The sequence below is a fragment of the Colias eurytheme genome, chromosome 28, assembly GCF_061535395.1.
Source record: "Colias eurytheme isolate Ceu_HAF_F1 chromosome 28, ilColEury1 Martin Lab GWU primary, whole genome shotgun sequence".
NCBI lineage: Eukaryota > Metazoa > Arthropoda > Insecta > Lepidoptera > Pieridae > Colias > Colias eurytheme.
In genome coordinates, this window is record NC_143007.1 from 2,245,631 (window position 1) to 2,272,549 (window position 26,919).

Genomic DNA, 26,919 nt, shown 5'->3' on the forward strand with positions numbered 1-26,919 from the left:
TTCTACCAAGACTCATGAGTTGACATAGTAAAATCGTCTGACGTATGTAACTACAGTAGTAAACGTGAAAACATAACTTGAAATGAGTAGAGTATATTTTCTATAGTAGTTTTGTACATATTTTCTATAATAGTAGGTATCCATTATAATGAAAGCATAGAAAATACGTGTTTTGCGTATACATTTTACTACAAAATGACAAAATAAAACCACAGATATAATAGAAAAAAAATCTTTATTTCCGAATTTGTAGATATTTACAACAATAAACAGTCCACGATTGTATAACTAAATAAAAAATATAAATGTGTGTACTTCGTAACTTAACATAATTTATATACGTTCCATTTAAAATATACTTTAACCGTATTCAGTTTTGATATGGGTATATTTTTATACCAAAAATTATCTCTATTTTATATTATACTATGAAAACAGTTGAAGTCATCTTATTTGTAAAGGCAAATACATAAGTATTGTTAGAAATACGATATCGTATGAGTTGCATGGCAGTAAATTCTTATTTTTTTTTAACAAACAATTTATGCTTCTAAAAAAATTGAAAATATAAGGAAGCACAGAATAAACAAAAACTTCGACACATCTTAAAAAAACACGTTTTTAATTTTTAAATCCTGAATACATTTTAAAAGTCAAAATATTTAAGATGTGTTAAAGTTTTTATAGATTTACAAATTTTGCATACAATGCGGCCTAGCCTCAGAAAATAACTTATTTTTATACAAAACGAACTGCGTCATTTAATTACTTTTGTATACAATTTTCAACGAGTAACATTAATGCAATTCTTATGTGATAATTTTCTTATTCATGTTTTTTATTCGCCGAACGAATCTTTCATAAAATTAAGAGAACAATTATTTTATTTGTCTTTAAAATGATTTTTATGAAACCTTTGAAAGGTTTTATTTTTAATATTACGTATAAGGTTATTTTTTCAATTTATACATAAAATTAAACTATGCATAATTATGTCTGTTTTCCTTACAGGAAAAATTGAGATTTGTAGAAACCAAAAACTACATATTAATAATTATATTAGATATTTTTATAGGTTTTTGTAAGTTATATCTATTACACTAAACTTGAATTTCCTTCTTGATGTTTTTTTCTATAGTCAAGAGATTGTTTGTGTGAAAATTTACTGAAAATCTAAATAATGTTATTTATTTAAAAAATTGCATGAATGTCAAGTGTTATGTACTCATAATATGCACCTTATTTCTATCTATAGTTTTTTTTTAATACTTAAAATAATTTTCTATATAAACGTGGACTGCGACATTCGTAACGGATTTGCAGGAATCGATGGTGTTTTTACAATTGGTATTCTTTTAAAATTTGTTATATTTTTTCATTTGTTAAAGTTATTGATAGTGAATATTCTAATCGACTTTTATTATTAAAATGACCCCTTATGAAAATACAATTTTTTAATGCAATAAATTACGTTTTTATATTGAAAATCTACAAAATCATTTCCCCTTACATTTACACCATACCTTGTATAGACAAAAACTTCGATTTTCACATACAAAGCCTGATAAAATAATATCAATAAAAATCAAATATTTTCATACAATTCATGCAAGTCCGTTAAGAAAACAACTTAAATTAATTTCTAATATTTTGTTCAAGCTTTCGACTTCCTTTTTGTCGGCGATCGCGGCGGTGGCGGTTCAGTCTTCTTGCTCTGAAAAATATAATAAAATCCATATTAATAACTAATTAATATACACAAAAATATATATATATATATTTTATAAGATTATGGATATTTTTAAAATTATAATTATCTAGCCACTTTTCCCCGTTTCACACCGAGGATAACAAAATTATGAATATGAATATATTGCCTATGTTTATGAATAACTAGTGGTCTGCCCCGGCTTCGCCCGTGGTACATATTTCGCAATAAAAGGTAGCCTATGTCCTTCCTCGGGTATCAAAATATCTCCATACCAAATTTCATGCAAATTGGTTCAGTAGTTTAGGCGTGATTGAGTAACAGACAGACAGACAGAGTTACTTTCGCATTTATAATATTAGTATGGATTAGCAGTCAGTTTTTTTTTATTTATAAAATAGGTAATTTATAATATATATTAGGTAATTTATAAATTTATAATATGTATAATGTTATTTATAACTAATAACTAATATATTATAAATGCGAAAGTTTGTGAGGATGTGTGTGTGTTTGTCACTCTTTCACGCAAATAATACTGAACCGATTACAATTAAATTTAGCACACATATAAAGGGTAACCTGGATTAACACATAGGATAGGTTTTATCCCGGAAATCTCACGGGAACGGGAACTATGCGGGTTGAAAACGCGGGCGAAGCCGCGGGCGGAAAGCAAGTAGTTTATAATTCTTGTTCTATTTTTGAGTTATAAGTGGATAGAAATTAGAATTTCTATTATATTCTGCAGTTCTATAGCTCTTATTATAAGTTCACGGACCGTTTCGAATTTTATTTAAAAAACAATTTAATAATCTGAGAAAAAACCAATCTGTTATAATTATCATTATTTATTTTTATGTAGAACTAGCGGTGCGCCCCGGCTTCGCCCGAGATACTTATTACGAGGTAAGAATTAACGAAATCGGTTTAGCCGTTCTTGAGTACCATTTACCATTTGGGGATTAATTTTTATTATATGGATTAAGTATAGTTAGAACTTACCTCTCTCGTCCTCTTTGCTCTAGGCTCATCTTCTTTAGGGCTATCTTTATCTTTTTCTTTATCCGAATCTTTATCTTTATTCGACTTGTCTTCCGCATTTGGACTCTGCTCCTTTTTACTTTCCGTACTTAGTTTACGCTTTTCAGCCCTATCTTTTCTATCCGTGCTATCTTTTGCTTTATCTTTGCTTATCGTACTATCTTTCTTTTCACCGTTATCTTTCTTTTCCTTGCCGTTCGGTTTATCTTTACTGTCTTTAGATTTGTCCGCGCTCTCTTTTGGCTTGTCCTTTTCCTTTTTATCTTTCGTCTCTTCTTTGTCTGAATCTTTTGATTTATCTTTAACTTTGTCTGTGCTTTCTGAATCTTTTGTAGATTCTTTCGCAGAATCTTCTTTAGATTCTTCTTCTTTACTATTTAAATCTTCATCAACTTCCATTTCTGCGTCATTTGTTTTTTCTGTGTCATTATTTAATTCGTCATTCTTATTTTCTTCTGTGTCTTTCTCCGATTCTTCTGTGTCCTCTGTCTTTTCTGTGCTTTCTTCTTCATCGTCTGTGTTATTTGATACTTTCTCTGTGTCATTTGTCTTTTCACTGTCTGTGTTTTGTGATTCTGAATCTTTTTCTTTATCTTTATCGTTTTCAGATTTGTCTGTTTCTTCTTCGTTGTCTTCTTTGTCGTTTTGTTGCTTTTTAGAGTTCTGTCGTTTGAGCGGCGGTTTGGATGGCGTTGTGTTTGCGTTCTTCTTGTTTCTTCCTATAAATATAATAAGTTTTACGATCATATAAACAATGATTAATAGAATATAGACGTACAGAATATACATATGGACAAATATGGATAAAAATTAATAAAAATGCAGCTTCCTTGAATGAAATGTAGTCTAAAATCTAACATCAAAGTACACAAAAAGGGACTGACGATTATAATAAAATTTTGAAGAAGAAGAATTGCTGACCTATTGCATATATACAAATTTAATAAAAATCGGTCAAGCCGTTTCAAATACGTTTAGTTACATCTCTGTTATACAAAAAATTATACTATTATAGTTCTTCTATCGTAGTACATCGCGAGCGAATCCGCGGCAATACGTATGTAAGAATTAAATAATGTACCTGCTTGTGGTTTTTTCTTTTGCCCCTCAACACTAGCTTCCACCTCGTTGGCTGAATCGACAGCCGACTTCATTGTGTGCGGTGATGGTTGTGACATTTCTGATTAAAATGTTATAAATTTATTATGTTATCAAGTAAAAATTACTTATTTAGGGATATGGATTATGCTTCGCTTACATTATCTTGAAATAAAAAGTTATTTTAATTAATAAAAAACCCCAAAACGGACAAATAAATAAATATATATATAAAGTAACTAGCTTTTCACTATCCTACACTATCCTATATCCAAATTAACCTCTGTGTGTACCAAATTTCATGAAAATCGGTACAAGAGATTTTGCGTGAAGAAGTAACAAACAAACATACAATCTTTCGCATTTTATAATATTAGTAGGTTTAGCCACAAAATTAATAGATAGACGATATAAAGATATAATATACTAGTGGTCCGCCCCGGCTTCGCCCGTGGTACCTACATGTTTAAACTATCCTATCTCTCAAGTTGGATCGAACTGCACATGGTGTGCGAATTTTATTATAATCGGTTAAGTGGTTTAGGAGTCCATTGAGGACAAACATTGTGACACGAGATATATATATTAAGATTACATACCAATAGGTTCATGCACCAGTTCTAAAAGTTCATCGGCTGACAAATTACTCGTGACCTTTTTGAATTGCATCACGCGCTCAGAGAAATACTCCCAGAACGATAGACCCTCGGGCGTTGTGAATAATTGCTGTAAGAGGTAAAAATATTAAAATATTAGTGTTTTATCACGTGTCAGAAGTAAAACTGCTTTGGCAAGGTGACAAGATACCAAAATCGTCGCCTTACTCCATGCCGTGACGGTATTGCTATGACGCGACTATGAAATTTTACTCTCAACGCGCATACATCATTTCAAAATGATTACCATACCACGGAATGGTAATAATTTAGTTCATAAATATGCACGTTTCTCTTTGTTTAAACCGATTTTTTCCCCGATTTACCATATTCATAACCATTATAACTTTAAAAATCTTTCTTTTAAATATATATCTATATTGTATACTCTCTGGCTGAGGTTCCAAGATGGCGGTTTTACCGACATTTTTATAGGAACAAAGTTTGTTATCGCACGATGCAAAAGGAGACGGAATTAAGACCAAAAGTAGTAACAACACTATACTATAAGAAGAGTTTGTTTGTTTGAACACGCTAATCTCGGGAACTACAGGTCCGATTTGGAAAATTCTTTCGGTTTTAGATAGCCCATTTATCGAGGAAGGCTGTAGGCTATATATCATCACGCTTAGACCGATAGGAGCGGAGCACTGCGGGCAAAATCGCGGAGCACAGCTAGTAAATCCACTTCTTGGCTTCTTTATATCCCCTTGACCACCGAGCGGCCCAATGAGACCGCGACACAATAGATTTTTTATTGTGTCTGTGATTCCGGGGGCTGAGGGAATATTATGTTGTAATTTTTAATTTACCGTACATTTATTGTTGTGTTTGAACTGAATTGTGTGCTAATCGTGTTTATTGCAATTTTGTGGAGTCAAATATATTTCTTTCTTTCTTTCTAAATAAAACAAATAAACATACACACCCGCATATTATTATATATAGTGTCCGCCAGTTTCCGTATCCTGTGCGCGTGTTTACTGAACACGAGCGCGGCGCTCTCACTGAGGTCCCAAGATGGCGTGTTACCGACGTATGCGCGCATTCGTTTTATTGTCTCCAGACATGATGGGTGTTTGAGCAGCATTAGCGGTTTCACTTCTAGTTCTGTGAAAGGAAAGTTTGATTTATAAATAAACTAGCGGTCCGCCCCGGCTTCGCCCGTGGTACCCACATGTTTAAACTATCCTATCTCTCAAGTTGGATCGAACTGCACATGGTGTGCGAATTTTATTATAATCGGTTAAGTGGTTTAGGAGTCCATTGAGGACAAACATTGTGACACGAGATTTATATATTATATTATTAAGATATTTCAGGATAATTTTCACACACGGCACACGGAAATTTTCTTATGAACAGGCTAAACACTACTTCATGGTCGTTTTATCTATTCAACACAATAAAATAATAAACTTAACTTTAATAAATACACATATATATTAAAACAAACAAAAATAACCGCACTTACCCATTAATTCATCCAAGAGCTTCAAGCAAAGCTCCGTGTCTGCCTTCTCCAAGCAAAGACAGGTTTTTATCTTAGCGTCTAATTCAATTAGTTTCATTTCCGTCTTCAAGAATTGCACACGAGATTTCTTCTCCTCTATAAATAAAAATAAGTTATTTTTATTCAACAATACCAATTTTTTTGAAGTGAAACGTTCTTTAGGCGCGTCGAGAGTAAAATTTCAAGGTCGCGTCATGACAATACCGTCACGTCATGGAGTAAGGCGACGATTTTGGTATCTTTGAATCTTGCCAAAGTTTCACACGCTTTTTTTTAATAATAAACGTTTGGAAGGTTTGCAAACGGAATTTATTCACTTATTTTATTTATATGTCAAAAGTATTTTATTTCCAAACTTATAATACTCGCATAAAATTTATTCGAAATAAGATCGAAATTTACTAAAATGTTATTAAAAAAAACAACAATATTTAAAATTAAAATAAGGCAAGTAAGTAATCAAAATCAGTCCATCCATTTTCAAGAATTACCCTTATAAGTAAACTAGCAAACCCGGCGAACTCAATTTCGCCACCAGAGACACCTTTTCTTTGCTATAAACCTCACGGAGCCCGAGACCTTTTGCAACGAATGCAAAACCGTGGAAATCGGTTCGTGCGTTCTGGTGTTATAGCGTCAGGAAGGAAAACCCGACTTATTTTATATAGTAGATTAATTTTAAACAAAATATTTTTTATCAATATATTTTTATCAATAAATAATACCTGTTTCTCTATCCTTATCCAGCATGGCCTTTTCCTCGTCAGTTAAACTGAGGTCCATGTTTAGTTGTGCTACCACCGATTGTGCTGTTATATGACCCCTTTCTGTAAATAATATCATATTTTATATTAGTACTGGCTGTGCTACGCGGTTTTACCCGCATTGCTCCGCTCCTGTTGGGCTTAGCGTGATGATATATAGCTTAAAGCCTTCCTCGATAAATGGGCTATCTAACACTGAAAGAATTTTTCAAATCGTACCAGTAGTTCCTGAGATTAGCACATTCAAACAAACTCTTCAGCTTTATAATATTAAGTATAGATAATCATTTAAAAATTGACATTGAAATGATAGATATGTTCAAAAGAAACAAATTTCCACCATTGTAACATATGACATCCGTATAGATATAAAAAATCATTTTAATATGTACAAAAGTAAATAACCTATACTTTTACAATTTTTACAGATATTTATAAACATACTACCGGTCCGCCCCGGCTTCGCCCGTGGTACCTACATGTTTAAACTATCCTATCTCTCAAGTTGGATCGAACTGCACATGGTGTGCGAATTTTATTATAATCGGTTAAGTGGTTTAGGAGTCCATTGAGGATAAACATTGTGACACGAGATTTATATATATTAAGATTAAGATGTATTACTAAAATTACTTAAAAAACTACAAACCCAATTGCGTTTTAAGCGTTAACGCGTTACTAGCAGCCTGTTTATCCCACTGCAGTCTAGCGGCTTCATTCTTAAACGTGGTCGGTCTTGATTGGAACAGCTTTATGCCTACATATTGCCCGGAGGGTAGGTATGCTATGAGAATGTTCTCTTTGTCTGGTTCGTCTGGAATGTAAAACATATAAATATCACTACATAGTATAAAACAAAGTCGCTTTTTCTGTCCCTATGTCCCTTTGTATGCTTAAATGTTTAAAACTACGCAACGGATTTTGATGCGGTTTTTTTTAGAGTGATTCAAGAGGAAAGTTTTAGCATATAATATATAAAATATTAGGTGTTAGACAAAGCGGGCGAAGCCGCGGGCGGTAAGCTACTTAAGTATAATATAGATAAGGAATAAAAATAATTATAAACATTAAGGTTAATTTTATATTTTATCTGTTAAATTTTTAGTATAATTAATCAGACATTGAATCAGCCATTTTTAAGATGATTATAAAAAATAATTAGAAAGACGTGTGTCACTCGGGGACTGCCGCGGTAAAGCTATTGCATGCTATGCCTTCAAGCCACACCTACGCGCTCGTCCCCGTGGGGAGCGTGAGGTTTTTCGTTACTAAATTTCTGGATTCGGATAGAAGCTATGCAATAGATTAAAATCGAATTTAATTCATAAGGTACCTAATGCAATATAACTAAACTAGATTTCCGCCTGCGGCTTCGCCCGCGTTTTGGAAGAAAAACCCGCTTAGTTCCCGTTCCCGTGGGATTTCTGGGATGAAACCTATTCTATGTGTTAATCCAAGTTACCCTCCATATGTGTGCTAAATTTCATTGTAATCGGTTCAGAAGTATTTGCGTGAAATAGTAACAAACACACACACACACATTCTCACAAACTTTCGCATTTATAATATTAATAGGATAATATACATAAGGAATAAAAATAATTATAAATATTAAGGTTAATTTTATATTTTTTATGTTTTAGTAAAATAATTCTATAAGCATTAAATATTTTGACGACTATTAGGAATATTTTCAAACAAACTGTGCCCCGCGGTTTCACTCGCATTGTTTATCCCACATAATATTAAATTTATCAATCATTATCATATACTATTTATATAATTAATTATATATTTATGACTTCTAAAACCATTACATTTTTTCTGCCAAAATAGTTTATAATTAAATTATAAATATTCTATATTCTATATAAATATTCTATAAATATCTTCATCTTTCATTGCTCTTGTTGGTCTTAGTGTGATGATATAATATAACCTTACCTTCCTCGATAAATGGGAAATCTAACACCGAAAGAATTTTTCAAATCGGACCAGTAGTTCCTGAGATTAGCGCGTTCAAACAAACTCTTCAGCTTTATAATATTAGTATAGATTAAAATCAGACATTGTATCAGCCATTTTTAAGATTATTATTAAAAATACGAATTTAATTAATAAGGTAATGCAATATACTAAAAGGTTTGCTGGCTTTTAAATCTAAATTATTATTAGGACTTTAAAAAAATAATTACCTTTTGCTCTTTACATTTAATAACTCCCAAAAAAAAACTACAATAAAACACAAAATCTCGCAAACATTTATTTAGAACATTTCATTTTTATATAAAGAGCATTCTCTTTAGGATACATTGTTAATATTTTAGCTATAGTTTCATTTTCTTCTTCCGTACGTTCATACACAAATGGATTCTCTTTAAGATAGTTAGCATAAAACAAATTAAAACCCATATCACCTAATTGTGTAGACATTGGAATAAATTTACTATTACTATCATCCTGTTTTTTATTTAATAAATTCATCATATCATCAAGTATAGGTATTTTATTATCTGTATTATTATTTATATTTAAATTTTCAAAGCTTTTGACGTCTAGATTTTTATAAGTTTTTAGAGAAACAATAGAAGTTGTAGATATTTCACGAGATAAACATTTTACACTAGATTTGTTCGATTCTTGCGTATTTTGTATGAAATCGGATGCAAATTCGTCATTTAGTACATTTAGTGAATTGAAAATTAGACCGTCAAATGTGTTTTCTGCTTTTTTAGTTTTTAATGTAGTACTTTTAGAATGGTTATTATTTAATTTATTTAAACTATCAGTTTGGCTAAAATTTATATCATATGGGTTAGCCCAATTTTCATTATCATTGTAATTAAATATATTATCATATAATGTTATATTATTTAAATTAGCAGTTAAATTATTATCAATATTATTTATATTAGAACAAGGTTCTTTTATATTAGGTTCTTTAGACAAATTTTTCACAGGAGGAACGAATTTTTTCTTCGGTTTATTGTTTTTTGTAGTGTTTTTAGTTGTTTCTTGATTAACTCTTGGTGTTATTTTATCTGTCGAAGATACGAAACCATCTTGTGTTTTTGAAGAACTACTTTGAGAATTGGTAGGAAATGGTATAGCTGTAATTATTTTTAAAATATTTAGATTATAATTTAATTCGAATGCTAATTATTAATTATTTTAATATTATATGTTATCAATATTACAACTATAATATAATTTGTTGTTATTATGTATGTACTTTCAAATAATATGTAGTTTAAAAAAACTAAAAAACACGCTTTTCATAGAAAATTTTATCAAATTATTGTATTGTCATCGGTCCTCAATAAATCTACAAAGTTTGAACGAAATCTGGCCGTTTAAAGTGGGTCAAAATCGCGCCCAAAGAAGTCGGTTACAAACATACAGTCGGTTACAAACATACAGGTGAAGCTAATATAAAGCGTGTAAAAATTATGCAATAAATTTAATAAGTATGTACAACGTATTTTTTTTCATCATTAACTAACATATTTTAGTAATTTATTTAAAAAATGTTAGATTACGTTTATTGAACCAAAAATTAAAGCTTTTTAATAATATAATAATACAAAAATGCATATTTTGAAGTTACCTTCAGGAAAAATACCGGGTTCGATATTTTCAAACAAATTGAAACTAAGAGCAATTTCATCAACTTCCGTGTTAAATACATCCGCCATTAGCGTATCTTGAAATAAATTATTAGTAATTAATTAATTTAAAATATAATTTATTAATAAATGTTTGGTTTGTTCCAGATTCTTTTTTTCATTGCTCAAACAGTTACATCATTTCGCGGCAAAGGACTTTTAAATTTCGAATGCTTTTCTTTTTTTTTCTGTGAAGGACAAGGCATAGATAATGTTTTTTTTTTTATCACAAAATATTTTGTGTTTTAATTTCATACAGGAAAATGTAAAATATATTTTCCCTATTTTTATTGTTATGATTAATTTAAATATATATTCATTTTATTTAATTCATTTAGAATATATATTAGTCAATTAAGGAAAGCTGGCATGTTCACAGTACTCACACTTATGCAATTTCACTTACAGTATGTTCAAAAATAAATGCGACTCTAGTTTCATTTTAAACTTGAATTGTAAAATGGGTGCGTTGTAGATAAATATATGCAAATATAATGTACTTATGAAAGCTCTCATAATTTACCTGTAAAATTATAATTTAAAAGTAAATCAATTGATGAAGTTATTATTTATTCTAATAATAATCAATTGGATAAAAGTATTAATAATCATTCAATTATCAAATAATAATTAAATTTCAGGTCATAAAAACAATACAAATAACACGTGCGCTTACTCCCAACACACGGATGGTTGTTTTGATAATGATTTAAATAACGGGCGTTTTTTTAATAATGTGATAACTCTGATTATTAATTAGTAATTTGATTTTTGAAAAAAAATGCCGATTTTAGTCAAAATTTATATTTTTCTAACAAGATCCTTATCATCCAAATTTCCACCTTGGTGAGAAAAATTGACATTTCTAATGAAAATGAACAAAAAATTAAATGATTTTATTAAATACTGTAAAATAGTCTATAATTCTTCCATTTACTGTATCACAAAATTCTTCATAGATTTTTAGATATTCGTACTACACCAATTACATCATCCTGTATTTATAAACAATTGCAAAATATGACACATACATAGGCCGGGAGATACTGACACAAAATTTCGGGTCATTTGTAACAGAATGGCGGTTCTACAGAGGTCTTATTACGCAATGACTAAAAGAAAAATGATGGTCAGAACTCAGAACGCTGGTACCGGCGGACTAGTCGCGTTAGTCGAACTCGTCGGATAAATAGCGAAAGTCAAACGATTTGTAACACAAAAATTTTAGAATTCACCGATAGCCCATAAAAAAGATGTAGGCGGTAGTGTCATGCCATACTTTTCCGGTGTAACTTACAGCCCCCCATACCGACGCGATGCGTTGATTAAAAAAAAAAAAACAATTCAAACATTTGTACCAGGCTAACTTTTGCACAGGTAATCATCATCGTGCAGACATATGCCATACTTTTCGGACGATTCCAAATGGCCACCATACCGCCGAAAATCTGCAAGAAAATAATTTTTTTCGCCAAACAATTTGTACCAGTATTGCATTTGGATTTTTGGAGAGTATTTGATAAAATGTGACCATTATTATATTTTCCATACTTCTAGTAGGGGGAAAAAGTGCTGCCATACTTGAAAATTAATTTATTCGTCACGTTTCAAAAATACGACTGTACAATACGTAAAATAATTTTTTACAGTATGGGATATTATATTCTGTTTGTTTGTATACAATTCTACCTAGAAAAAAATATCGCAGATTGCAAACATGGGGCGGATAATTGTAAGACTTAAGCCAAGACGTAAAAAAAAATGAAAAGAATTGGCGATTTGTACCAGTACGGCATTTTTGGAAAGTATATGATGCAACGTGACCATTATTATATTTGCCATACTTTTAATAGAGGGAAAAATAAGTGCCATACTGCTACAAATCGTTCAAACTACGAATAAAATCTTACAATAAGAAAAAAATCTTATACACATTCGCCACCTCCCACAGGTATGGCATTATCACACTTCTATTTATAATCATTCAGGAGTTGTTGAAAAAAAAATGTAGGGCGGTACAAATCGTTTGGCGAAAAAAAAAATTCAAAAATTTGCAGATTTTCCGCGGTATGGCGACCATTTGGAATCGTCCGAAAAGTGTGGCATGGCGATTTTAGAAAATGGCTGCACGACGATGGTTACCTGTGCAAAAGTGAGCCCGGTACAAATGGTTGAATTGTTTTTTTTTAAATCAACGCATTCACGTCGGTATGGCGGACTGTAAGTCACATCGTAAAAGTATGGCATGACACTACCGCCTACATCTTTTTTAAGGGCTATCGGTAAATTCTAAAATTTTTGTGTTACAAATCGTTGGACTTTCGCTATTTATCCGACGAGTGTGACTAACGCCCACGCGACTAGTCCGCCGGTACCAGCGTTCTGACCATCATTTTTCTTTTTGTCATTGCGTACTAAGACCCCTCTAGACCGCCATCCTGTTACAAATGACCCGAAATTTTGTGTCAGTATCTCCCGGCCTAACATGTGCAATGTGTAAATGTGTTGACGTTCCAGCTCTTCTTAATATACCTATAGTTTAAATATACATAGTATAAAGCAAAAATGCTTACCTGGTGTGAATGGCTCCTTGAGATCTTCTAGTTCAGACTGCAAAATAAAATATTTGGTGAGTGAATGATATTGTTTATATTTATTTAAAAGGTACATAAAATTGAAAATTTTCTGAAAATCGATAAGTGTTCATTTTAACTATGTACCAATCACCATATGAACTCACTTTTTCTCATGATAATCAATTTTATTTCTTTAAAGCGGCATACAATAAATACTATTTCTATAAGTACCAAAATCCATACATCAAATGGTCTTAGCGTGATAATATACAGCCTATAGCCTTCCTCGATAAATTGGCTATCTAATACTGAAAGATTTTTTTTCAAATCGGTCCAGTAGTTCCCGAGATTAGCACGTTCAAACAAACAAACTCTTCAGCTTTATAATATTATTATAAGTATATATTATTATTTATTAAATTATATACCTGTGTCACATTATTAAAATGCTTTATAATTTTCTCTGTCTTGTCTCTTGTATCTTTGTCAACGCCGGGTGAAGTCCCGCGACGTTTTTTAGGCGCTGGTGAAGGTAGAGTCGTATTTTCTTCTGTATGTTCGTCCATATAGCTGAAATTTAAAATGTAATTATTATACATATTAATATGAAAGTAGTTATTTTTGTATAATATTTTTGTTTGTGCATAATCTTAATATATACAGGGTGTAATCGTTAAGTGTGCACAGGCGATATTTCCGTAAGTATTACAGATAACAAAAAACTTTAAACTGATATCGAAAGTACTTAACCTAATGAGTAAAATGGCCGTAATAAATTTTTAAAAATAAATCGAGAAATATCAAAAAAATTATCTTTAAACCCTCCCATACATTAAGTATGAAATATGAATATCCCGTATACATTTAATATGAAAGATTTTAGCTTTCTTTTTCTTTTTTGGTTTTCTGCTTTAATTACTTCGCAAATTTGAAGTGGCATTTTCCACGCTTTTCCGGACATTTTCACGCATTTTCCGGATATTTTCCGGGGATTTTCCGAGCATTTTCTCGACATTTTCCAGGCTTTTTCCGGACATTTCCACGCATTTTCCGGATATATTCCAGACATTTCCCTGGCATTTTCCGGGATTTTCCAGACTTTTCCGGGAATTTCCCAGGCATTTTCCGGGAATTTTCCGAGCATTTCCCGGGGATTTTCCGGATGTTCCCCAGACATTTCCCTGGCATTTTCCGGGGATTTTCCACGCATTTCCCAGGCATTTTCCGGACATTTCTCAGGCATTTTCCGGGGATTTTTTAGGCATTTTCCGGTCATTTTCACGCATTTTCCGGATATTTTCCTGGCATTTTCAAGGGATTTTCCACGGTTTTTCCGGAAATTTCCACGCATTTTCCGAGCATTTCCCAGGAATTTTCCGGTTATTTTCCGGGAATTTCCCAGGCATTTTCCGGGGATTTTCCGAGCATTTCCCGGATATTTTCCAGACATTTTTTGGAGATTTCCCTGACATTTTCCGGGGATTTTCCAGACATTTCCCGGGGATTTTCCGAGCATTTCCCGGGGATTTTCCAGACATTTACAGGCTATGTCAGTGAAATGTCCGGAAAATGCCTGGAAAATTCCCGGAAAATATCCGGAAAATGCCTGGAAAATCCCCGGAAAATGCCTGAGAAATGCGTGGAAAATCCCCGGAAAATGCCAGGGAAATGTCCGGAAAATGTCTGGGAATCATCCGGAAAATCCCCGGGAAATGCTCGGAAAATTCCCGGAAAATGCCTAGGAAATTCCCGGAAAATGTCTGGAAAATCCCGGAAAATAACTGGAAAATGCCAGGGAAATGTCTGGAAAATATCCGGAAAATGCGTGGAAATGTCCGGAAAAAGCCTGGAAAATGTCGAGAAAATGCTCGGAAAATCCCCGGAAAATATCCGGAAAATGCGTGAAAATGTCCGGAAAAAGCGTGGAAAATGCCACTTCAAATTTGCGAAGTAATTAAAGCAGAAAACCAAAAAAGAAAAAGAAAGCTAAAAATCTTTCATATTAAATGTATACGGGATATTCATATTTCATACTTAATGTATGGGAGGGTTTAAAGATAATTTTTATGATATTTCTCGATTTATTTTTAAAAATTTATTACGGCCATTTAAGTACTTTCGATATCAGTTTAAAGATTTTTGTTATCTGTAATACTTACGGAAAAATCGCCTGTGCACACTTAAGGCTGCAGTCTAGCAAAATTGCGTTTTCAACAAGTTATTTGACAATTTTTTCCCGGCTAATGAAATGATAAACTGAATTTTTTTTTCTTGTTTATCAATTAGTGTTATATACGCAATGCGCGTGAATTTTTTCACATTTGTAAAGTTACTTTATGTTACCTTAATCAGGCCTTCAAGATAAGTCTCTTTCCCCCAAAGACATTTCGAGCTAAGTTTGTGCACTCACTACGTTGCAACCGATTACAATTTACACAATCTGATCAGCGCATTATTATCCTTATATAGTCGTTATTAAAAACTGCTGAATAAAATTGCCGGAAAACTTATGATTTTCTTAATTAGAACGTTATAAATTCATTAAATTTCCCATTTTTTGCCTTACAAAATCTATTGATAAATACTGCTAAAAGTTATTTTTTCCATTAATTTATTCGAGTTAGTTGAAGACCAATGAGTATTAATCCTTTAAAAAACATTTTTTTTTGAATTTTGATAATTCTTTAAATATTAAAAAAATATTTAAAATAATTAGGAAAAATTCTAGCGAATTTCTTTAGTCGCGCTCCTTGGGCCGGAGCGTTCTGACGTGTGCTCTACGCTCGATTTTCCTTCATACCGAAGTGAAAGTTGCTCTACTTCATTAAATTTAATATTTTTGTTAATTGATTATTTTTATCTTAGTTTTGTGCAAATATTCGTATTTTTAAACATTTGATTTCGATATGGAAAATAAACGAAAAAAATACGCGTGTAACTACTAGAAAAAAAATTATCTTCGAACATAAAGTTAATGAAACCAAATAGATTGCAAAGGTGATTGGCAACAATTTCTTTATTTTACGGGGTGTCAGTAAAGGGATGTATATTTCTTTAAAACTAAAGTAAGCTCATAAATTTTCTTATAATATAATTTTTTTGAAGTTCCAAAAATGTTTATTTTTCGTTTGAGAAATACGAAATATAAAATAAACTTGTATTGAGAACTTGAACTTCCCAAGTTCATCCGGGGAAATCCCCATACGGGGAAAATGATTTGTTTAGTCCAAAATTGATCCGAGGTGTTTTAATTTTTTCTTCTAGTCATTTTCAACGTAGCGGCATGTTGTTTGATTATTAATTTTGTAACTTAAATACAGGATGTTGGTTTTATATTCTGATCTTACAGACGCGCTGACAAATTTAGTCCGCCATTTCTAGTTTAGTCCACCAACTCTAAGTATCAATATTAAAACGAATGGATTATCATCACATCATCAAAACTCAGATGTAATGGAAGATCACAAAAACATAGAAAATTCAGTGGGTGTTGAGAACTAAACAAACAGAAGTAACAGAGACGCGAAGAATAAAAAAAGAGGACGAAAACGATAATTCGTTGATGCTTTCCCTTTTCGACGTATTGTTAGGGTAAATCACCAATCTGCAAAAACAAAACTGATGATTCCCAATTGTTGATTAAAAATGAAAAACAAATAATCGACAACAGTGGTGAAAATTTGCTGATCACAATGAAACATCCTTCAGTGGTAGCAGATTTACTCATTTCAAATGTATCGGTGAACAGCGTAAAGGAGAGGAGGACAGGAAAACATTATGAATGTGGATGGTGGATTGTATACTGGGTGTAATCGATAAGTATGTGCAGGCGATTATGACGTTATTATTGCAGGTATCAAAAAACTTAAAACTGATATCGAAATTACTTTACCTAATGAGCAAAATGACAATAATAACTTTTTAAAAGTATAACGAGAAATATCTAAAAAATTTACTTTATACACTCCCATATCAAAAAGGGAAAATGGGACTAGTAGAAGTTAAATGTCTAATTCCGGCAAAAGACATGAATGCGGAAGATGCGGTTAAAAAAAAATTAATATTTGAAATACAATGCAAAAAATAACACTTTTGTCATAGATAAGAATCATGACTATTTTTTCTAAATTCAGGGACACCTAACGTTGCAGAAGCAGAAGTCTGCTTATTTGCTGTTTGGACTGGAGTGAATCATTCGTTAAAAATAGAATATATAAAAAAGTATGTAACGTTTAGGCAAAATAAAATGATGGACCATTATCAAGATTTTACATAAATTGCCTACTGTCAGAATTGATTGATTCGAGACTTCAGCATTCGATGCCCATCAAGGACCCATCCTATATCATTCAAGCGATTGAAAAAAAAGAGATAAATCCAGTGCAACCGATAAAGCATCAGAATGCTAGCAAAAGATTTATTAGGTTTATCAATATAAATCTATATATTACACATAATATAATAAATCTGTAGAAGGCGCGAAGACTGACATCCGCGCGGACGGAGTCGCGGGCGGAAGCTAGTCAGAAATAAATATCTTTTGTTTTCATTTGCGTATTTTTCTATTTTATAATTTTTTTACACAAACATTACATTTTTTTATTATATACAAAATTTGTTTATCCGTTTTATTAGTTAAACTGAACAACTTTCACTAAGAAACTTAGGTCGAAAAAAATGTATAGAGTTATGCATTTTGTATGGAAAGCTTATTTTTTTTATATTTCGTCCAAAATCCTTTGTAAAAGTTGATCAGTTATATAAACATGAAGTTGAAGATATCAATAGAAAGTATTTGCAAATTTTGTGTACTGATAAAAAAAAATCACCCGGTGTAATTTTCACGAAAATTGTTTCAAATTGTCATTTTTGGTACTTATTACGAATATTAAATTATGCATACGAATGATTTAATTTTTAAAAATTAAGTGGAGCAACTTTTCCTTAGTACATTTGTATTATTTACATTAGGATGACAGGATGCATTTGTTTGCACTACTAGACCAAGCCCTTAACGATTACACCCTGTATAAATCTCGTGTCACAATGTTTGTCCTCAATGGACTCCTAAATCACTTAACCGATTATAATAAAATTCGCACACCATGAGCAGTTCGATCCAACTTGAGAGATAGGATAGTTTAAACATGTAGGTACCACGGGCGAAGCCGAGGCGGCCCGCTTGTATTAATATGAAATAATGTAGTAATTTTTCTATAATATTTTTATTTGTGCATAATATCATCTTCTTCTTATATATAAAAATGAATCGCAAAATGTGTTGGTAAGCGCATAACTCGAGAACGGCTGAACCGATTTCGATAATTCTTTTTTTATTATATTCCTTGAAGTACGAGGATGGTTCTTATGTAGAGAAAACGTAAACATGTACCACGGGCGAAGCCGGGGCGGACCGCTAGTCTTATATATAAAAATGAATCGCAAAATGTGTTGGTAAGCGCATAACTCGAGAACGGGTGGACCGATTTCGATAATTCTTTTTTTATTATATTCCTTGAAGTACCAGGGTGGTTCTTATGTAGAGAAAACATAAATATGTACCACGGGCGAAGCCGGGGCGGACCGCTAGTATCATATAAAATCCGTTGTGTATTTTTAAAGATTTAAGCATACAACACATAGGGACAGAGAAAGTGACTTTGTTTTATATTATGTAGTAATTGTAATAATAAAATAAATTCAGAAATGTATAAATGTTACTTTTCATATTTTATGATTTAATCAATAACATGATATTTTATGTTTGAAAGGAGGAATGGACCATTTTCAACAATTTATTGTGAATATAAATTTATAAAGAATAGAAAAAATTCGATCACGAGGCGGGACTCGAACCCGCATCCTTCGCGCCATTCCGGGGCGGATGCCTAACCAACTCAGCCACTCGTGACCCGCCAGAGCAATCGAATTTATTCTATTCTTTCAGTTTTATGTGTCTGAAGGGACACACCGCCCGCCATCTATTGAGATGATTAACAACCATTTCAACCAATATGAAACACTTTTCAGTGAATACAATATTGTAACGATGGAACACGACCTTTGTTTTTCAATTTATTGTGATATAAAACACTATTAATTATTATTATTAAACAAAAATAATAGAATAAATGTTAGTCACAATCGCAAACACGTTAGAACTCGACAAACGCATTTCGGCGGTGACTGATTTTATATGGATCGCACTTTCACAATGAATATTTCTTACTATACATTGTTTCCCGTACAATCCAATGTTATATAAAAAAATTGTTTGTCTGTAAAGTCGGTTTACTGACGATAGTTGAACGTGACAACGTCCGATTGTGCTTCTTTGTCGCTCGTTCCGCGCTCTCGCTCGCACTTCAAGCCTTACATGGAACGCCTCAGAGCGAGATAACGCCGCATGAGTCATGTTTTTTCGTGCGTGCAGCCGGCTCTATCGAATTATAAGACGTTGTCACGTCAAAAAGAACTTTAGGCTAGAAATGTTCAAATTTGGCTAATTAGAATTGACTGTTTTTGAAGATGGAAAGATCCGTTGGAAACCTAAGAAGGAAAAACCGTAAAACAGCTTTTCAGTATATATTCCACCAAAAAAATATCACTTCAATTTTTTTCAACATTTCACCAGTATTTGATACTATAAATATATTGTTAGACATATCTTTTTATGTAATATTTTTGTGGATGAATAGTTATCACTATTTCCTGTCAGAACATGCTTAGCTATTTTTTTTAAATTATAAACTCAAACTCAAACTCAAACATTTATTTATTCAATTAGACTACTTTTAGTAGCACTTTCGAATCGTCATTACATAAGTATTTTTAACATTTACCACCGATTCGGAAAGCAGTATCTATGGAGAAGAACCGGCAAGAAACTCCATAGTTGCTCTTTTAAAATCATATTGTCAATATTACATAATCTGTAACTTAAATCTAACTACATAATATATCATAATATGCCAAAGAACTGTCCTGTGGTTCTTACGCGACAACCCTCCATGGATTTTCATCTTCCATATATTCCTTAATGCTATAATAGGCTCTCTGAACTAATATATTTTTTACATAAGTTTTAAATTTAGCACTACCAAACTCTTTAATATTATGAGGAATTCTATTGTAAAAGCGTATACCTTGACCCATAAATGAATTTTTAACTTTAGCTAATCGGAAAAATGGCATTTCAATTCTATTTCTGTTCCTTGTGCCATAACAGTGTCTATCTCCTACTCTTGTGTGTACGTCGGCATTTTTGTGTACATGCAAAATATTATTAAATATATACTGTGATGGTACAGTAAGGATACCAGTATTCTTAAAGAGATCTCTTAGTGAGTCCCGAGCACGTAAATTATATATAGAGCGAATGGCTCTTTTCTGTAAGATAAATATAGTTTCTATATCTGCTGCCCTGCCCCATAGTAGAATTCCATAGGACATAATACTATGAAAGTAGCTGAAATAAACCAATCTAGCTGTATCTTCATCGGTGAGATGCCTTACCTTTCGGACTGCATATGCTGCTGAACTGAGCTTACCTGCAGCGGTGTTGACATGGGCTCCCCACTGTAGTTTCTCGTCCAATGTTAACCCAAGAAATACAGTCGATTCTGTAGGGTGTAATACCTCCCCGTTCAAGGTAATATTTCTGCTCAACTTTTTAACGTTAGGTAGTAAAAATTCAACACAAGTTGTTTTTTTGGCATTTAATATTATATTATATATATATATTTTCTAAGTATATAATAATTTACTCACCGCTTAGGCCTAATCTTCCTTCCACTCCTACTGACCAACTCCTCTTCCTTTTCCTTATTATCCTTTTCCTTTTCATCTGCATCCTCCTTTTTCCCTTTCCCGCGGGGAGTTTTAGGTGCGGCTTTCGGTGTATCTTTTGCTGGCGTTTTGGCGACTGACTTTTTGCCTTTCGCCTGTGGAAATAAAATTTTTCTATACTTTTACGTATTGCATGCGTGTATATTTAAAAAAAATACTGCGGTTCAAAAGTAAATTTAAATGTTTCAGGAAATTATTTGAAGGAATATGATTCAAGTTGTTATGGATATGAAGTTATTTCAAAATACATTGCCTGCTTGGCACAGCTAGTTAAAGTATAAATATGTATAGACTATAGGGAGAGATATATTCATCTATACCTAGCTAACAAATATAAATTTATTCCTATGTTACTCAGCAATAACGTAGCTTACTGCAGAAGGTATCATTTATCAAATTTGCTTAAATAGTTTCTGAACTTATTTAGTTGAAATAAACAGCAAAAAACCTTTCCTTTATTGCATATATATGTTACGGCTAAAGGTAGGTGAGAACATAAACTTAAGATTAGCCGGCTAAACTTAGGTTTATTTTCGACGAGGTGTTAATGTTAGTTTGTTCTATCTTTAGCCGGCTAAACTTAAGTGTAACCGCAGGCCCGTGGCTAAAAATGTCGGGGTGGGTAGATTTGGTTACTATAATACATGTAAGGAACAGGGCGAGTGTTTTCTGGCACTTCGCCGGCTGCTGCCGCAGCACGCTCGCTGCGCTCGCTCGGCTCGTGCGGGTCTTAAGAGTTCTAACCTAACCTAACCTAGCCACCAGCTTTCTGCCCTGAGTCGGGGTGGGTAGATTTGGTTACTATAATACATGTAAGGAACAGGGCGAGTGTTTTCTGGCACTTCGCCGGCTGCTGCCGCAGCACGCTCGCTGCGCTCGCTCGGCTCGTGCGGGTCTTAAGAGTTCTAACCTAACCTAACCTAGCCACCAGCTTTCTGCCCTGAGTCGGGGTGGGTAGATTTGGTTACTATAATACATGTAAGGAACAGGGCGAGTGTTTTCTGGCACTGTGCGGGCCCCTCAAGCCCTCCACCGGCCCGGCGCTAACCAAATCTACCCACCCCGACATTTTTAGCCACGGGCCTGCGGTTACACTTAAGTTTAGCCGGCTAAAGATAGAACAAACTAACATTAACACCTCGTCGAAAATAAACCTAAGTTTAGCCAGCTAATCTTAAGTTTATGTTCTCACCTACCTTTAGCCGTGACATATACATATTAGCATAGATATACAATAATAAACTCAATAAATTACAAAAGTAAAGCCAAAATAATGAAAAGAGGCAATAAATAGGTGAAATAAATAAACAAGAAATAACTCACTTTAGCTTCATCTATAACCAGGCCGCCAGTTTCATCTGAATCTTCAATGCCTGTATCATTTTGTGTTGTATTCGCTGCAGACTGTAAAATAAAGAAATTATTACAATTAAAATTGTTTTATAACTTTCTTGATTTAAAATGAACTTCTTTATGTACTTTACATTTTATTTTGTTGTTTATACATGACTAGTCACTATCCATAAAAGATGAAATTAACACGCATACAAAATCTTATGTTGCTAGACTGGAGAAACATCCCAACAAACTAGCTAGCCAACTGATAAAAAGGTCCTACCACAAACGTCTTAAAAGAAAAGATGTAATCTAGCTTTTTTACTTGAAGAGCAGTTGTCCTCACTGGAGGGCTCGCTCTACATGCCAAACTTTGCCTGACAACACATCCGCTTATAGCGAAAACCGCTGATTGCAGATGAATTAAAAAAAAAAAAAATAAAAAAAAATACATGACTAGCTGTGCCCTGCGGTGTTACCCGTAGTGCTCTGTTCCTGTTGGTCTTAACGTGATGATATATAGCCTATAGCCTTCCTTGATAAATGGGATATCTAACACCGAAAGAATTTTTCAAATCGGACCATAAGTTTCTATGATTAGCGCGTTCAAACAAACTCGAACTCGACTCGTCAAATGTATGTTTCCTCGACAAATGCTATACATAAATCATTGTTAGCATTTTGGCTATAAACTTTTTAATTTATGGATTTCATTATGAACACATAATATCTAAATATTGTGCTCAGGGCTTAATAAAATCCAATCTATATAATACTAGTGGTCCGCCCCGGCTTCGCCCGTGGTACCTACATGTTTAAACTATCCTATCTCTCAAGTTGAATCAAACTGCACATGGTGTGCGAATTTTATTATAATCGGTTAAGTGGTTTAGGAGTCCATTGAGGACAAACATTGTGACACGAGATTTATATACATATACTAGCGGTCCGCCCCGGCTTCGCCCGTGGTACATATGAAAAATAGATGTTGGCCGATTCTCAGACTTACCCGATATGCACAGAAAATTTCATGAGAATCGGTCCACCCGTTTCGGAGGAGTATGCAGACTAACATTGTGACACGAGAATTTTATATATAAGATTAAGATAGTGTATTTATATTTTATTTAAAATAATATTTGACAGATTTAAAACATGATAAATTAATTTCTAGCTTTTTCTGGCCCAACTTAAATGATTGTTTGATATTTTACTTTATCAAATGACCGAAATTTACTATTCGTTTTTTTATTATGTATTTTTTTATACTGGCCTAATAAAAATAATAATTCTAATTAATTTAGTTTGGTGTAGTCATTCCGAAGTTATGAGCTTACACACATATCTATAAAATTAACATAGAGATATTATTTATCTCATTTTTTCGAACTTTAGAGCATGACAGGAAGAATGATAAAAAAAATCAGCCAAGTGCGAGTCGGACTCGCGCACATTTGTTTTTTGTTGTAATTTTAAAATGTATGTAGGCGATTAAAAAATCATGTTTTTCGCAATTATTACTATATCTGTGTTATAAGACATTACTTTTTACCAAATTTCAAAGTTCTATGTACACAGTAAATACCCTGTATGCTTTAATTTCCTGATTGAACATAATATTAGCTACTAGAGGTGCGCCCCGGCTTCGCCCGTGGTATATATTTCGCAATAAAAGGTAGCCTATGTCCTTTCTCGGGTATCAAAATATCTCCATACCAAATTTCATGCAAATTGGTTTAGTAGTTTAGGCGTGATTGAGTAACAGACAGACAGACAGAGTTACTTTCGCATTTATAATATTAGTATAGATTTATTATTTAAATATTTACCATTCATTAATAACACATAATAAACAAAAAGACTTACCTCATCAGCCATAGTGTCATCTGCGGCAGTAGTATCTGCGGTTGAGTCGTCGACTTCATTCGCCGTATCATTGGCTGTATCATTCGCTGCGTCTTCGGAAGGCTGAAGTGTTTATTAATTAATAACAAATATTATAAATTGAAATACTTTGTAGTTCACGTCTTGTTGTTTTTAATAATTTTTATACAACTCAGTTAAAATGAATAAAATATATCTAATTAAATGTGAACACATACTTATTAAATAAAACTATTATATTCAAATCTCTCCATATATTTAACGAATGTATGTTTTTTTTGCATACCTGGTGTACTTTACGAATAAAAACATTATCAAGAAAATTCATGTCACACAATAATTACAAAAACAGTTTAACAATTTAAATATTACTTCACGTAAACATATTGATTTTCTATAATACTACAACAGCAACATTATAGGAACCATCATTTATAACTAATACTAGCAGTCCGCCCCGGCTTCGCCCGTGGTACATATTTACGTTTTCTCTACATAAGAACCATCCTCGTACTTCAAGGAATATAATAAAAAAAGAATTATCGAAATCGGTTCAGCCGTTCTCGAGTTATGCGCTTACCAACACATTTTGCGATTCATTTTTATATTATAGAAGATTACTAAACAATTATATACCTCTGTAGCGACACCAATAACTTGTTCCAACGGCACATTATTAGCGAAGTCGTATTCAATCTGTTTCACGCCGTCGTTAAAGTCGCGACGTTTCACCGTTTTCGTTAGAAACTTTTCCTTGTTCTCGGCATAGTCGAATATCATGTTCGGTGGTAGGTTTGCACTGTAATATACAGTGAGAGTTCATTTTTGAACGAATCTTGTTATATAAATGTTTATGTAAATTTTGTGGATAATTTATATATTACAAATACTGGATTATAGTTATTTATTAGGATACATGAGGACTAGTCTAAAAGATCCTTTTATGCAGTGCAAAATGAATGTATTACATTTATTTCACTAATTCTTGTTTTATATACTTAAGTAGGAGAAATACACTGTCGCTGTGTATGATACAGTTTTATTTCACATCTCGTTAGTGGTATATAATTTAGAATATTCACATAGACTAATGACTTAATTAGGGTTGCCAACTATACTGTTTTAAACAGCATTCGACTGTTTTTCACTAAATTATACTTTTTACTGTTTAACAAAAAAAAAGTATACAAAATACTGTTTTCAGCATCAAAGTGCAGACACATTATGTGTTACATTTAGACGCTCACAATTTTTTTTTTTTTAGTCAGAGGGAGCACACTACAATAAATACTGTTTGTTTTGCTAAAATACTTTTTAATAATCTTCATAGACCTGAATATACTTTATTTCTTGTAAAAAAAGTTGGCAACCCTAGACTTAATACAGTATTAGGTTTTAGGGACTTAATATGTTAGCTAAACTACTTCATGGTAACCACTGTACCATGATAGTTTTCAGTTATTATTATAAGAAATATTGAAATAAGATATTTTTTCATCAATTGTTTCATAAAAAGAGAACTTACGTTTCTCCAGTCCCATAGAAATATACAAAATACTTCTTTCCGTTCAGTTTTTGCACCTGAAATAATAGTATTGTAAAAATTTATTCAAAGAAATCATAATAAGCTACATATTGTTTATAATCAGGCATACATAAGAATCAGTTTTATGAATATTTTTACTATTTATTCAGGTTTTTCCTTAAAGACAAAATCAATTGAAATATTTCAAAAATTCAATTTAAAAGTGGAAATATAAAATTAATAAACGTGTTTAAGTAAAATGAACTTCAGACTACAAAAAAAATAATAAATAATTTTAGGTTACAAATTTAAGTTCCCTAGTCTTGCATGTTTGTAGATTTAGATGAATATAGCTAAAATACAGTACATTATAAACAGTTTATCAGATAAGCATTATTGTTTCTATGTGTATGTAACCTTAAAAAGTATAAATGACTTCAAATACTCATTTTAGTACCCATTATCTCAAATTGAAAATACTAATAAGAAATTAAAAAAAATAACATTCGGAATGCAAGGATAGGTGGTGTTTGAAACTCTAAATATATGAAACAATGCCAAATGCATAATGCGATCATTATCGAGACTAGACTCACAGAAGCGTTCCCAATATGTCTTCCCGCCCAAAGATACGTATCATAACATTTGAATATTGTTTTCAGCTTTTACACAATAACTATACGGTACAAATAATACTCACTCTTGCCGGCCATGCTGGATATCCTTTTACTTTTGCAAATATAAAGTCGCCCGATTTATATTCCCTTACTTTCTTTCCCATCTTCATCAGTTGACGCTAATCAAAATATGTATTGTTGAATTTAGACCAAACACCGCTGTTTGGACACACTGCAATAGCACCAAAATATGTATTTACTTGGAAAATTTTAATCAAATCACTCTTCACATCTAAAGTTTTATAAATATTGTCCGAATACAAAAAGACGCTAAGATATGAAAATAACCTACAATTCTTACCGCGGTAACGAAATGACGGAAAGAAAAGATAAACATGGCGTGCCGTAGAGTTACCATTTCTCAAAATATTGACATTTAAGTTTTTATCAATATGTGATCTGTGATGTGATCAATATCCACATAAAAGTAACTGAAATAAAAATTAAATAATATCAATTTAAGTATACAATGTTAATAATAAAATATTTATTAAATTCCATATAATATGGTTTAACAAATTTTTTAAAGGATTTTTTTAACAAAAAAAAAGATGTACTATGTTATTATAGCGGAACAAATATGAAATTTATTGATGTAATAATAATTATAGTTTAGAAAATTATAA

At 32.2% G+C, this 26,919-nt stretch overlaps 1 protein-coding gene across 2 annotated transcripts; it reads right to left on the reverse strand.

The window, feature by feature from the left end:
- Positions 1 to 1,432: 1,432 nt before the first annotated feature.
- Jasper (JIL-1 anchoring and stabilizing protein) lies at positions 1,433 to 26,649 on the reverse strand. 2 transcript variants are annotated; one of them, XM_090117457.1, is made up of 17 exons: positions 26,595 to 26,649; positions 26,317 to 26,465; positions 25,617 to 25,672; positions 24,728 to 24,890; positions 24,074 to 24,175; positions 22,196 to 22,276; positions 20,795 to 20,967; positions 13,453 to 13,594; positions 13,022 to 13,058; positions 7,433 to 7,597; positions 6,745 to 6,846; positions 5,981 to 6,115; positions 5,435 to 5,616; positions 4,450 to 4,576; positions 3,834 to 3,932; positions 2,714 to 3,471; positions 1,433 to 1,714 (listed from the first exon to the last, which is right to left on the reverse strand). In XM_090117457.1, the coding sequence occupies exons 2-17, from the start codon at positions 26,401 to 26,403 to the stop codon at positions 1,655 to 1,657; spliced, it is 2,469 nt and encodes an 822-aa protein (XP_089973583.1). In that variant the 5' UTR covers positions 26,404 to 26,465; positions 26,595 to 26,649; the 3' UTR covers positions 1,433 to 1,654. The 2 variants fall into 2 exon arrangements, with proteins under 2 accessions (XP_089973583.1, XP_089973584.1); XM_090117458.1 differs by having other exon boundaries at positions 26,586 to 26,602.
- Positions 26,650 to 26,919: the final 270 nt, after the last annotated feature.

Bases quoted from the DNA above. Each gene is read 5' to 3' on its own strand.
- Jasper (XM_090117457.1), bottom strand. From the start codon at position 26,403: ATGAAGATGGGAAAGAAAGTAAGGGAATATAAATCGGGCGACTTTATA. The intron at 25,673-26,316 runs GTGAGTATTATT...CTATTATTTCAG, and splicing joins ATCCAGCATGGCCGGCAAGA to GTGCAAAAACTGAACGGAAA. The intron at 22,277-24,073 runs GTAAGTCTTTTT...TTTATTTTACAG, and splicing joins ATGACACTATGGCTGATGAG to TCTGCAGCGAATACAACACA.